The sequence below is a fragment of the Nicotiana tomentosiformis genome, chromosome 10, assembly GCF_000390325.3.
Source record: "Nicotiana tomentosiformis chromosome 10, ASM39032v3, whole genome shotgun sequence".
Lineage (NCBI taxonomy): Eukaryota > Viridiplantae > Streptophyta > Magnoliopsida > Solanales > Solanaceae > Nicotiana > Nicotiana tomentosiformis.
This window is the reverse complement of record NC_090821.1, coordinates 55,792,509-55,806,146: the sequence shown is the minus strand read 5'-3', so window position 1 is coordinate 55,806,146 and position 13,638 is coordinate 55,792,509. Positions and strand designations below refer to the sequence as shown.

Here is a 13,638-nt window from a genome sequence, read left to right as displayed (position 1 = left end):
AATCCGTTGATTGTTTTAACACCACTTCCCCCCCCCCCCCCTAATTATACCCCACACAGAAACACCAAAACATCAAGAAAAATAATTCAAGAAACCTCACCCCCTTTTAAACAAGAGCAAAAAATATGCTCTTTTGAACACTTCAACCCCACCCCATCCCCCATCCCCACCCCTCTACGCAAAACCCACCACCCCCTTTTTGCTCTATATCAAGAATATCACCATTTTAACAGGCAACCATAAAAATACAATCTTTAAGGTTTCATATACCTTTAGATCTACGTTACTATCACATAACCCCATAATTCATAAACCCCAAGATTATTTCTTTTTTCATTTTTCCCAAATCTCGAGGTAACACAAATTTTATCCTAATTCGGATTCTATGGATGTTGTTTAAACTTTCTTGGGGCAAAAAAGGTGGAGTCTTTGGGGGTTAAAAGTCAGAATCCTATGCAAAATAAATTGATACTTCAGTGTATTAAAATGACCCCAAGATTGTAATTTGCTTGTAATTAGCTGTTGAGGAAGTATTACCAGTGTAAAGAGAAGTGAAACAGTTTTCCCTTTTTGCAATACACTCTTTTTGTTCTTTTATATATCATTCACCTAAAAGGGTCTCTTTTTTACTATAGCATGCGAGTGTTGAGGGAGCAGAGAAGTGAAGTATGCAACAGAATATGAAGAAAAGTTCAAATAGTGGTGAAGCTGCTAAACCTAAAGAAAGACATATTGTTTCTTGGTCTCAAGAGGTTTGTGATTATTTGGTTTCTTTTTTGTTTTTTTTTATTTGATTGTGTTTTTGGATTGCTGTATTGGGATTTTTTCAAGAAATGATTTTTGGCATTTTTTTTGAGTTTTAAGTTGTTGGATTGTTGTATTGATTGGATTTTAAACATGAGTTGAGCTCAAATGGAGAAGTGAGGATCTATATAGCCGACCCCAGCTTGTTTAGGACGGTGGTGTAGTTGTTGATTTTGTTAATTTGGAATTACTGTATTGGGATATTTGCAAGAAATGATTTTTCAATTTTTTTTTTGTTGGATTGTTGTATTGATTGGAGTTTTGATATGTAGTGGATTTGTTCTGAGTTGCAGGAGGATGATATACTAAGAGAGCAAATTCGAATCCATGGAACTGACAAGTAATTACTTTTTACCCTATTTGATTTTTCTTTCTACTTTATTGTTAATATGTGATTAAAGTTAAGTGTGTATGTGATATTGGTAATGAAATTTAAATTTATTTTCTGGTTTGTTTTTGTAGTTGGACGATCATAGCATCGAAGTTCAAGGATAAAACAACAAGGCAATGCAGAAGAAGGTTAGTTAAAAATGAGTTATGATATAAGCTACTATTACTCTGTGTTTCTGTTTTCCCTTTTTCTTTTTTGGTTGGTATTTTAAGGTGATATTATTTGAAATATCTGCAGATGGTTCACTTATTTGAACTCTGATTTCAAGAAAGGGGGATGGTCACCTGAAGAAGATATGCTTTTATGTGAGGTAAAAATGATGCTTTTCTTGATTGCTTCTTTGTTATATCCCACTCCCCTCACTTTCACTTATTTTAGCATTTTGGGCTATTTTCAACTGTGGATTGTGTTTGATTGCTGCTATTTTCTATTACAGCCCATTTAAGTTATGGTTAGCTATGTTGCTCGGACTCTCTGAAAATATCGACGGGTGCGTGTCGGATCCTCCAAAAAATAGTGCATTTTTGGAGGATCCGACACGGGATGCGATAACTATTTTGGAGAGTTCGTGCAGCATAGCTGGTTAGAAATTGTCTTGTGATCAAAATCTAGATATCTGATAGAAAAAGAATATTATTTGCAGGCTCAAAAGATTTTTGGTAACAGATGGACAGAAATTGCCAAGGTGGTTTCAGGCAGGTAAATAGCATTGTATTTTGTTATTATTATTGTTGTACTTTTCAGCATTTAGTTGGGAAAAATAAGTATTCACCTGATATTCTTGGTTTTTTAAATGCAGAACGGATAATGCTGTGAAGAATCGATTCACTACACTGTGCAAAAAGAGAGCTAAACATGAAGCTTTGGCTAAAGAAAACAGCAATTCATTCGTTAACCTAAATAACAAGAGGGTTATATTTCCAGATGGTCTCAATATTGACAGAATAACAGAAGCTGCTGCTCCTTTTAAAAAGCTGAGGTAAAAATGGATAAAGAAAGATTTAGCTATAGTTTGGAGAGAGAGAGAGAGTGTCTCCAATATAACACTATATTGTTGCGATGTAGCCAATATAACACTATATTGTTGTGATGTAGGACGAGCCACATCTCAGATGTCCGTCAAAATTGTGACAGCGGAGAAAAATCTTTTGGTGATTGTGGAACTACACATCCACTACTAAGACATCCATTTGCAGTACTAGCTCAAAACTTTCGTAACGCTGGGAAAAACTTGACATCTCATCAGCAGACAACTGAAAATGGTAAATAACCATGTACTAGTACAGTAACTGTCTGATCTATTTAGTTGAACACATACCTAACTCACTGTTTTTGGATCTTTAAGACAACAAAACTCAAGGAACATTCCTTAAGAAAGATGATCCAAAGGTACAAGCTTTGATGCAACAAGCGGAGCTGCTAAGCTCACTGGCTATGAAAGTTAATACAGAGAATACAGATCAAAGCCTTGAAAATGCTTGGAAGGTGAAGTCTATGTTCTTTGTACGGTTAATACACTTCTGCTTTTGGAACGAATTAATGTACCAGGTGATACACTTTAGGGGAACCATCATTAACAATAACACCCCTAAAGCTCTTTTTCTCTCTATTCTGGTCCACGCCATTCAAAATAATTGTGTAATACACTTTAGTTTCATGATTCATTCCTTACAGCAAAAATAGGAGAACCGTTGTTCATCTCTTCAACTACATGAAAAAGACAAAGACAGCTTGAGCTGCCAATGATAAATTTCTGCAAGTATCCAGCTCTGTCCCTTAGCCTTGGCGTAAATGGTAAAGTTGCTGCCATGTGACCAGGAAGTCACAGGTTCGAGCTGTGGAAACAACCTCTTGCAGAAATGCAGGGTAAAGCTGCGTACAATAGGCCCTTGTGGTCCAGCCCTTCCCCGCACATAGCGGGAGTTTAGTGCACCAAGCTGCCCTTTATCTAGCTGTCCCTTGTGTTTCATAGATGTAGAAATGATTCTGCACTTTATCTGCAGAAACTCTAATGGAAAAGCTTGAATATTTTTTCAGATACTCCAAGATTTTCTTCATCAAACAAAGGAAGGTGATATGCTCAAGTTCCAGATCCCTGAGATGAATCTTGGACCTAATGATTATAAGGACCTGATAGCAGATTCGAAGAGCAGTAATGAAGGCAGTCGACCATCTTGGAGGTATTGACGATGCAAGCTCACATTTCTAACGGCGCTCAGCTTATCCCATAGCCGTTGTGTCTAAAAATGTCGTTGTGCAGGCAACCTGCTTTATCTGAAGATTCTGCTGGCAGCTCTGAGTATAGTACTGGATCAACTCTGCTCTCCCATGCGTTGGCCGATAAAACAGAAGAAAGCCAAGCCGAAGTGTGTGCGCACCATCAGGATATTGAATCTGAACTACGAACTTCTCAGTTGAGTGATCAAGGTGCGCTGATGTGATTGCATTATCTAAATTAAGAACTTCAAAAATATTTCTTTTAGTTTAACAGCCATAGGAGTTGCTTTATGCTGATACTTGTGGTGATTGCATTATCTCAGATACTTTGCCAGTTCGTGGTGAAGAAAAAGTGAATGATGGACCAGCTACAGCTGAATGTGAATTTCTGGATACAGATTTCACTTCTCCTCTTCAAGTAACTCCACTGTTCAGATCTTTAGCTGCAGAAATTCCCACCCCAAAGTTTTCGGAAAGTGTAAGCAATCTATGCCTTGTTAATATTAAACCAGTTCAATGTAAATGTTTTGCTAAAGAGCTTCACCATCAGTGCATTTAGATAATGGATCAAATTGGACTTTTATGCATGGGTAATCCATCAAAAGAATGGATATTTTTGCTTAATTGAGATATTAGGAGAGATTATACGGGTGGATTGGAGCAACAAAGACACTGTGTTTACAACGATTAATCAGTTCTGCAATGATTCTTACTGAACTGTGCTACACGACTAGGCTTTTGAGGTACACAAAGTGAATATGTTCCAACCAAGTATTGCCCATAGAGAACTATAGACAAATCAGTTCAACTGAAAACATAGTTTACTTTTGCCTCAGTTGGTTAGTTCAAAAGTTTAAGAGAAAGTATGTTTTTTTTTTTATGAGAATGAGTATGCTTCTTTTGTTTTATTTTTGTTCTTTTCCATTTTGTGTCTCCTTAACAGAAATCTGAATCCTTGTTATCTGGAGTGCTGTGTATCATGCTTCTTTCAATATAAAGAAAGGAAGAGCCATAAATATAATATCATTCTATGCATCTGTTGTTAGCTCCAGTTTATTGAGAGAACAAAAAAGAATAAAAAGCACTAAAAAGGAAGAAGGAACAGAGCTGGACTGAAAATATATGTATGACATGCAACCCCAAAAATCTTCGAGCAAACTGAAGATGTCTGGTATTTCTACCTAATGCAATTATCTGATTTTAAGACCTCCCAAATCTTTGCCAAAATGCAATATCTTAGATATGTGCCAATTTCGGCTTGTTATGTACTAAATAGTCGAAAGAAAAAAATCAGGTGTGTACTAAATAGTCGAAAGAAAAAAATCAGGTTTTTGGAGGTTACTGATTGTCTTTTATGCATTGATCTATGTGAGTTTACATATACTAGTAAACAGAATTTCTTGCTAAAACCCTGTAAGTTTACCGGTTCTTCACTTCGTTAACCTAACTTTCAGAAGAGCTGGTGAGCAATCTTAAGCTTGCAGCAGAATTCAACAACATATCAAGTGAAATCCTAGAAGTGGGGTCCGAGGAGGGTAGTGTACGCAGCCTTATCCCTACCTTTGTGAAGGTAGAGAAGCTGTTTCCAATAGACTCTCGGCTCAAGGCTTGCAGCAGAATTGATTTTGGAATATAAGCTGCTTCCTCATCATTATCTCTTACACTTTCCCTTCTTTCACAATCTTGATCTCCCTTTCTAGTCTTGCCTTAATCATAATGCTTCACATCCAAATTCTATTCTAGCTCGTTTGCCTTCTTTTCGAAAGACGTGCTTATCTTTAATGCAGACTGATTACAGAATTCCTCTTTTAAAAATTTTAACCCTTATGAAGATTTAAAAAGTAAGATAACAAATCCAATCAAACAGTAAGCTGTTTTGGTTAAAAAAATTCTTCATCATATGCTTAGAATGCAACTCTGAAGAATTACTACTTTCATCGGTTGGATTACGGTCATGTTCTTTCCTGATTTTTGGTAATGTGGAAACTATTTTGAAATTTAGTTTAGTGATCCTCATCATGCCTTTTACATTGACTTTTCTATTTCATGTAAATTGTGATGCATGATTTCATTTTCATATGCCTCTCTTTGACCTTACCTATTTTATGTGAAGTGTGAGCCAAGACTGAGATTAACTTTTTATTTATTTATTTATTGTTTTTGCAGGAGAGGCAATTCCTATTGAAAACACTTGGAGTGGAGTCCACATCCCCGTATCCAGGCACAAATCTTACACAACCTCCATCGTGCAAAAGAGCCCTCCTCCACAGTCTATAACCAACTTTACTGATCAAACCTTACACAGATTCTGCGGCGGGCAGAATCACCATAACTTTGATCAACAGTTTTTATTATATGTAGTCTACTCAATTTTTTGGAGTTCTTTTTGTTTGGATTGCAGTCACTACGACCTGAGTTTTTTTCAAGAGGCCTTGGAAGATCTGGTCTGCACCCTAGAATGCAATGGAGGCATTCTAGCTTTTTCTCTGGAGATCTGACAGATGATCTGCATCCTTTTCGGAGTTTCCGACCTAATACTCACAGTATCTAGTGTGTGTTTTTTAATTGTTTCATATTCTTTTGTGTGTTGTTATGGAACCCGAATGGGGGTATTCGATGTTCCATAAGTTTTCGGCTATTGATTAGCCAGTTGTACAGAACAAACATTGTACTTACAGATTGGCACCTCGCCAAGGTTTATAGAGAATATTGATAAGAGAAAAAAAAGAAGGAAGAAAACATAGAGAGAGCTAGGAGGATCAATAAGTTGAATTGGCCTTCTATATCAGTTTCTTTTCATTTTTTGTGTGTAGATGTTATATAATAAGCTTCTAGGCTGTTCAGAGTTTTTTGTTTCTTTGCCTGATCTACATGTAATGTAAAACATACTTTATTTGATTGGAGAATGCAATATGGTTCCAGTGTGCAGACCTTTCTCTTCTCCTGCTCCACTTGTCTGAGATAGTAAGATTGCTCATTGCTGTAATACTGTCACAGGTAATGCTGACTGCAAATGAACAGTTATCTTTACACAAAAACTTGTTATAAGCACAGAACATGAAAGAGATAAGAGTTCTTACTCATAAAGATAAAGGTTGTTGCTTTCTCTGGCTTTAGACAAGAGACTTCTTCCATTCCATCTGGCTGCTGCTGTCTCTGCAGAGAGATCTGTAAATGGGGGTGGAATCTTGTGGGGAATGAGGGGTCTGAGAAATCTGCTGCTTATTTAAATTGGTCAGCAGTTGGTGGTGATGGTGGTGGTGGGCAACTGTGATCATTACTAAAAGCAAAAGCCAGTGGTAAAAGGAGGGAAGCCTGTACAAATTAAAGTGTGAATTCTACTGGCAATCACTTTGCTTCCTCTTTTGGCTTGAATATTAAGTGGAAAGGACTAGAATGGCCTAAATAACCAGGATCAATTCTTTAGTGCACACTGTGGATGGACATAATAGTAATTACAAGTGGTCATGATGCCCAAACCATGGCCCAAGAAAAGTAAGAACCTTTATAAGAATTATTCTGAGTTACTTTTTGACTTGGAATAAGGAGTGATGTTGGGTCTACCATGTCTTATTTTTGACATACCACAAGCCAAGAATTGTGCAAAATAAACAGTGTACTTACAAATTGGCACCTCCCCAAGGTTTATAGAGAATATTGAAAGCAGAGAGGAAAAAAAACAAAAGAGAGAATTCCTTTGAGATGTTCCATAAAACTTTAGTGATGCTATACCAGCTTCTGAGATGTTTATTCTCTGATTGCTAGTATGAAACAGTTACAAAAGTGGGCTAGCTAACAATATACCCAGAAAAAGTAATTCATTCTACAACTGTAATTCTTTTCAATTACATTGTCCAATGATCACTCCTGGGACACTGGAACTACAGCAGGAGAAAAATGGCTAATAGTACAGAACTGTATCCTCAGATTGATATAACATTTACATGGGCTTCCTCTTCTTCGACTTCCTCTGCAACTTCCTCCACTTCAAGTAAATCTGGTAAGATAATCCTGAGAACACCATGACAACGCTTGTCCATTGCTTTTCTGACAGTGGATTGCCACTTAAAACAGAAGATACAACTATGCTCACAAACTTGCGTGTTGTAGTGATGGTTGTGTTGGTCAGAGAGCCAAATCGACTAATTGTTAGGAAAATGAAGTTCTGTCCCACAGCACCGCATAGGCAGTAAAGTAGAATGTCCCATGCTGCCTCTGGATGCTGCTTACAGAAATGAACTGCCTCATAACCACTGGCAGTTGGCCAGCCAAACATGAACATCATATTGTAAATGGTACCCCATAAATTCATTCCAAACATAATATCCCAAGCAGATGTCTTAGGATACCTGAGAAAAATTGGACAACTTAGCCATTAAATACAAAAGAAGAACTGGATTCTTCATACACGAGAATGATTTCTAAAAGAGGACAACTCCTTAAAACAAAAGAAACAGAGTAATGTTAAACAGTGACATTTGATATATATCCCTCAGCAGATTTAAGGAGAAAAAGCGAAAACAACAACCAAGTATGTGGTCCGACGATGAAGTTCTGATGCTGTGCATGCAGTGAAGATTATTAGCATGAAATTTTGTTAAATCCTCATAATATGGAACACAATTATGTTCAAATCCTTGCGACTCTTTAGCAAATTTTAATTCGAAATCTGAATAGTTCCACCTCTCTCGTCAATTATGCTCCTGAATGAGGTGGTTTCAGGGATGAAGTTTCTATGGTTAAGCCATTGAAATGTGTCCTTTCTGAGAATCACCTAATGTCGGATACCAGACAAAGTATCCGATTGGAGGTAATTCAACTAACTCTACCCTATTCATGCTTTAAAACAAATTGAGGACATTAAAATAGGTAATACACAGGATCTTGCAGTTGCGTATTTGGAAGAACAGACTTATAAAAAAGAAAGTATTTGTTAGCCTTTATTAATACATCTTTCCTCCCCGAACTACTCCTCGTTCCAGCTTGAGAGTGGTATAAATGGTATAGTTGAGAAGACTCTCTAAGGTTCTTTGGTATGTAGAGATGTAAAAGTTCAGTTCTAATCTGGATGATTTTAAGACAGTGGATTCAACATGAGAAAATACAAACCTACTGACCAAGAGTCAATTCCATAACGTAGTGTTTTACCCAGCATCAGAAAAAAATTCATGGTGTGAAAGAACATTTATTTTGACTATTCAGGATGTGAGAAGGAAAATCTAAAGAGCATAAATCCAAACAAAAATTTCCTCAGAAGAACTTTAAGGAGATCACGCACAAAAGGACAGATAGGATCACAGGTAAGTGAAAATTACCTTGCTGCAATTGAATCCTGAGTAGCATTGGTGAAACCATCAAAGGCAAGGTTTAGGAAGCACAGCCCATACCCAAGTGGAGCATTTGGGTGTGCCAATTTACTAATGGTTTTCGAGCTAGTCTGAAATCAAGTCAAGTACAAGAGAAAAAGTAAGGGGTACTGCACATAAATGATCTTTGCTTTTCCTCCAATAGTTACAAGCATGTCAGAGGCAAAAGGGGAAGAAAGAAGAAAAGCTATTCGTTATCTTTAAAGATTTAATACAAATGTTACCTTTGAGAGAGCAAACATTGATACACCACCAGCAACAAGTAGAGTGCACACATATTCCGGAACTGTGTATCTTATGCCATAAACTAGTGTTCCCATCAGCATTACTGCAGCAAGAAGCAATCAAATAGTGTCAAAAAAAAAAAGGAACAACAACAACAACCCGGTATAATCCCACTAGTGGGGTCTGGGGAGGGTAGTGTGTACGCAGACCTTACCCCTACCCTGGGGTAGAGAGGCTGTTTCCGATAGACCCTCGGCTCCCTCCCTCCACGAACTCCCCCACCTTGCTCTTGGGGTGACTCGAACTCACAACCTCTTGGTTGGAAGTGGAAGGTGCTAACCACTAGAGCAACCCACTAAAATAAAGTTTGATCTCATGGACACAAAGTTAGAGTTCCAAATTCTCACTGAAGAAAACTTAAATCATTAGAGGAGATAAAAAAATTCAGTTTGCAAGAATGGAGAAATCTAACTAAAAGTTTTCAATTTTGTCCCCTCGTTTCTAATAGTATGATTCTATCCCCATGCACAGCCTCCATACAAAATCTAAGTTGACGCTAGTCTCCACCTAATGGTCAGCCCTTGAAAACTGTATCAATGCAAACACCTTGATCCAATTGAACTCATGTATCTCGACAGAACCTCTAGTTTCCCCTTTTGCAGCTCCAATGGAGCTACCCTTTCTTGGAATCTCCAATTTTTCCCCGGAATCAAAACGAAGCAGTGGCTGATCATATAACATAACTCTGGAACTGTATTGGCAAATTCAGTTTTTAAATGATAAAGAACATACTTCTAAACATTTTTCGGTTTACCTACTTCTAAATCCTTTTTCAATTGCCTAAATCATCCCATATACTCCCTCTGTGCGCTTAAAACAGAAATTAAATAATATTATTATTTCTTTTTCATTCCACGAACCTCTAAAAACTCCATGGCACTTTCAACAAAAAGAGAAATCATATCTGACATTATCTCCTGATTGACAACATACTCAAAATCATACTTAAAAGAAAGAACATTCATGTAAGTTGCAAAGATGCTTGCTTGCTGACATACCAGGAATCATTTTCGATGATTTTGCCAGGACCTGTAAGGGAAATTGACCTCATTACATTTCATTTGAAGAAAAAATGAAAAAATAAAACAACCATCAAGGTATCATCAACTAACATAAATTCATCAGCCACTTCTATAAATTAGGAAATTAACAAAGCCTCATGCATTCTCTCAATCCTTAGAATACTACAAGAGACTCTACAGTGCTAGTATACAGTTCAAATTTCACATGAAGCCTCAAAACCAGAAAATTCAAAGAATTATGCCCTTCTCTTGAAACATACAAGGAAAAAAGTTTTGAGCAGACACCGGATACGAAAAACAAACAAGAATTGGGCATACCTGTGCAGGATAGCTAATGTACTTTAGCGCTTCAATCCCCATTGCGGGACCGATAGTATTTGTAATACCAGCACTCCAATAACTCCACCAGGGAGCACCACCACTCTTCCCATTAGACCAAATCTTAAGCACTGCAATGAAAAACCATAATTAATTACTTAACCAATTATGCTACTCACGCTTGTTCTTGTGTACACATTAAACAGAGAATCATCGAACATGCTCTAAACACTTACTTATAAATGACCATACCAAACAAACTACATTTTGCGCAAGGTTTAGGAATGCCAAGTGTTCAAACCTCTCATTGTTAGGACCAAACCGCTTCGTTGACCTAAAATCCAAACATAAAAAATTAAAATTAACCAAATAAATAAAAGGGGTGTATGAACACAAACTCATTATACAACTAAGTTAAAAGGAAAACACCAAATATTTGAATCAAACTCACAAGCACATTGTACTAGAAGTTGAACCTTTAAGAGTATAAAAGGAAAGGATAACTCCATAAATTATTACTTCTAGTCATTTTGTAACATACCCCATACTCAAAGTTAAACTTCATAAATGACACTCCTTTCATTCCAATTTATGTGATGGTGTTTGACTAGGCACAGAGTTTAAAAAAATAAAGACTTTAGAAACTTGTGGCGGAGTCCTTCCTTTTGGGACAAATTAAAAATATAAGTGTGTCACATAAGATAAAGTGTGTTACATAAGATGAGACACTCTAACATTTAGCAAATGCAAATTTTGCCAATTTGATCAATTCTATTGAGAATAAAACGTCAATTTTCTCATAGTATAATTAAAAACAAAATTGCACAAAATATCATAAATTCGCTAACATAAAAAAAATGAACAAGTCATATAACTAAACGAAGCTTAAAAACAGAAAGAGGAAAGAGATGAGAAATGCTATACACAGTCTCTTGAAGAACGCCTTGGTAAATATAAGCGGACCAAATACCGGCGACACAGAAGGCCAGGACAAGGACACGGCGGAGACCGGCGCCGTGCGATTCCATTTTGAAAATGTCTTTGGAAAACCTCAGATCCAAGTAGCCACGTGGACTTCTCAGGTGTATTTTCCGATGATCATACGCCGCCTCCGGCGAAAGAGTGAAAAGAGGTTGATGAGAAGAGAATCGAAGGCTGTGTATGTTTTCGCGGTTTCTCTTTTTAACTGCCGGTTTTTAATAGAAAATGCGATTAGTTGTTGAGCGGAATTTATATATGGCGCGTGGGATGTTTGCTACGTATGTAATTACACGTGGAGAGTTATTATTGGTTAAGGTGACTTCAGAGTGACAGGTTATTGGCTGAGTAGACGCGTACATTTGACCCCACGTTAACGGCAAAAAACTGGAATAGCAGTATAGCACCCCGATTGGAAATATTTTTCTTTTTTATTTGAGAAATTAGCACTTTTAGTCCCTCAAATATGGATAGATTCTAATTTTGTCATTGTGATTAATGATTAAGTACATTTAATATTTTTTTTTGGTAATAAATTGTGAATATTACCATAACAAATAAACACTTAATACTCTCTCCGTTTTAATTTACGTGGATCAATTTGAAAGATTAAAATATCCCGAAAAATAATTTAGGCACGAGCAAAAAATTCAACAAAGTGAGTTGTTGGTGCCAAAATGCTATCCTATTCAGGAAGGGTGCAACTAATCAAGTCTGTGATCTTTGATATGCAGACATATTGGTCCAAGATCTTTTTACTGCCCAAGAGGATCATGAAGTTGATTGAAACTATATATAGAACCTACTTGTGGACTGGTACAAGTGCTACATCTAGAAATGCCTTAATAGCATGGGACAAAGTATGCCAACCTAAGGCTGCTGGTGTCTTAAACATCATAAATATGTGAGTGTGGAATAAAGCAACAATCTTAAAAAAACTATGGCCATTGGCAAAGAAAAATGATTCACTTTGGATCAAATGGGCACATTGTTACTACATAAAACAGAGAGACTTAGACACTATGACTACACCTAAGACAGCTGCTTGGGTGGTAACGAAGATCATAGACTCAAAGCAAGCTTTGATGCAGATGAACACAATGCAGGGCAATGTTAACGCCAAGTTGACAATGCTGGAGACTGAGGGCAGATTCCAGATAAAGAGGGCCTATACTCAATTGTTCCCTCAACTCCCTAACGTTACCCGGAAGAGTATTCATATGCAGTCCCAAATTCATCCTAGATTTAAATTCCACCCGTGGCTGGCTGTCCATCAGAGGTTATCTACTGTGGATAGGCTGCAGAAATTTGGGATTCAAGTGCCTATGAATTGTGTCTTTTGTGCAATGAACATTGAAACATTTAGTCATCTATTTTTTGAATGCTCCTGCACTAGCATGCTATGGATAAGAATGCTCAAATGGCAGGGACATCATAGAAGAATTGGTAAAAGAAAAGATCAACAACCTTAGTGTAAAATCTCGTCGGATCTTAGTGTAATATTAACAACATTTTAAGAAAAATTAAATGGGTTGAATATATTATCAATTGAAAAGGAATTATTAAAAAAATTGATTATAAAAAAACTATTATCAACTTTGCATCTCAAAAAGTTAGAGAAATAGATTTCAAATAAAAATATACTCATAACTTTCTTTTAAAAATTTAGGCCTCATATTAAACTTTGGCTTTAGGCCACACATGTACTTGAGTAGCCCCGGACAAGTTCCCCTTCTCCAATGTAGAGCTTTCTTCCTCAAATGAATAAAGATTTGGTCGATTAAAAAAAAAGATTAAGAAAAACAAGAGTCGCACTTTTTGTTTTTCATAATATCCCTTTAACATCAGGATTATCACAAAATAATTATTAACAACAAATGATCAATTAAGATAAAAATCGGGTGTGGTCGAGTGAGGGCTTACTCGAACTCGGAATAAGAGTAGCCTGTAGTCTTATTAGTCGAGTGTATGTTTCGAACTCGAACTAATGTAGCCCGTAGGCATAATGGTCGAGTGAGTGCTTGCTCGAACTCGGAATAAGAATATCCCGTAGGCTTATTAGTCGAGTAAATATTTTGAACTCGAAGTAATGTAGCCCGTAGGCATAATGGTCGAGTGAGGGCTTGCTCGAACTCGGAATAAGAGTAGCCCGTAGGCTTATTAGTCGAGTGAATGTTTCGAACTCGAAGTAATGTAGCCCTAGGCGTAATGGTCGAGTGAGTGCTTACTCGAACTCGAAATAAGAATAGCCGGTAGG

General features: G+C 36.9%; 2 protein-coding genes across 2 annotated transcripts; one reads left to right on the top strand and one right to left on the bottom strand.

Annotated features, from left to right (window-relative positions):
- The first annotated feature begins 635 nt into the window (after positions 1-635).
- On the top strand, positions 636-6,340 carry LOC104090044 (transcription factor MYB124). The gene is made up of 12 exons (XM_009595081.4): positions 636-752; positions 1,098-1,144; positions 1,267-1,323; positions 1,433-1,505; positions 1,839-1,894; positions 1,995-2,174; positions 2,291-2,457; positions 2,541-2,680; positions 3,233-3,375; positions 3,456-3,622; positions 3,736-3,890; positions 5,579-6,340. The coding sequence occupies exons 1-12, from the start codon at positions 669-671 to the stop codon at positions 5,687-5,689; spliced, it is 1,380 nt and encodes a 459-aa protein (XP_009593376.1). The 5' UTR covers positions 636-668; the 3' UTR covers positions 5,690-6,340.
- A 764-nt stretch (positions 6,341-7,104) lies between these two features.
- LOC104090043 (UDP-galactose/UDP-glucose transporter 3) lies at positions 7,105-11,618 on the bottom strand. The gene is made up of 7 exons (XM_009595080.4): positions 11,328-11,618; positions 10,640-10,737; positions 10,404-10,534; positions 10,062-10,092; positions 9,003-9,106; positions 8,728-8,849; positions 7,105-7,761 (listed from the first exon to the last, which is right to left on the bottom strand). Exons 1-7 carry the CDS (start codon positions 11,429-11,431, stop codon positions 7,353-7,355), a joined length of 999 nt encoding a protein of 332 aa, XP_009593375.1. The 5' UTR covers positions 11,432-11,618; the 3' UTR covers positions 7,105-7,352.
- Between the last annotated feature and the right edge of the window lie 2,020 nt (positions 11,619-13,638).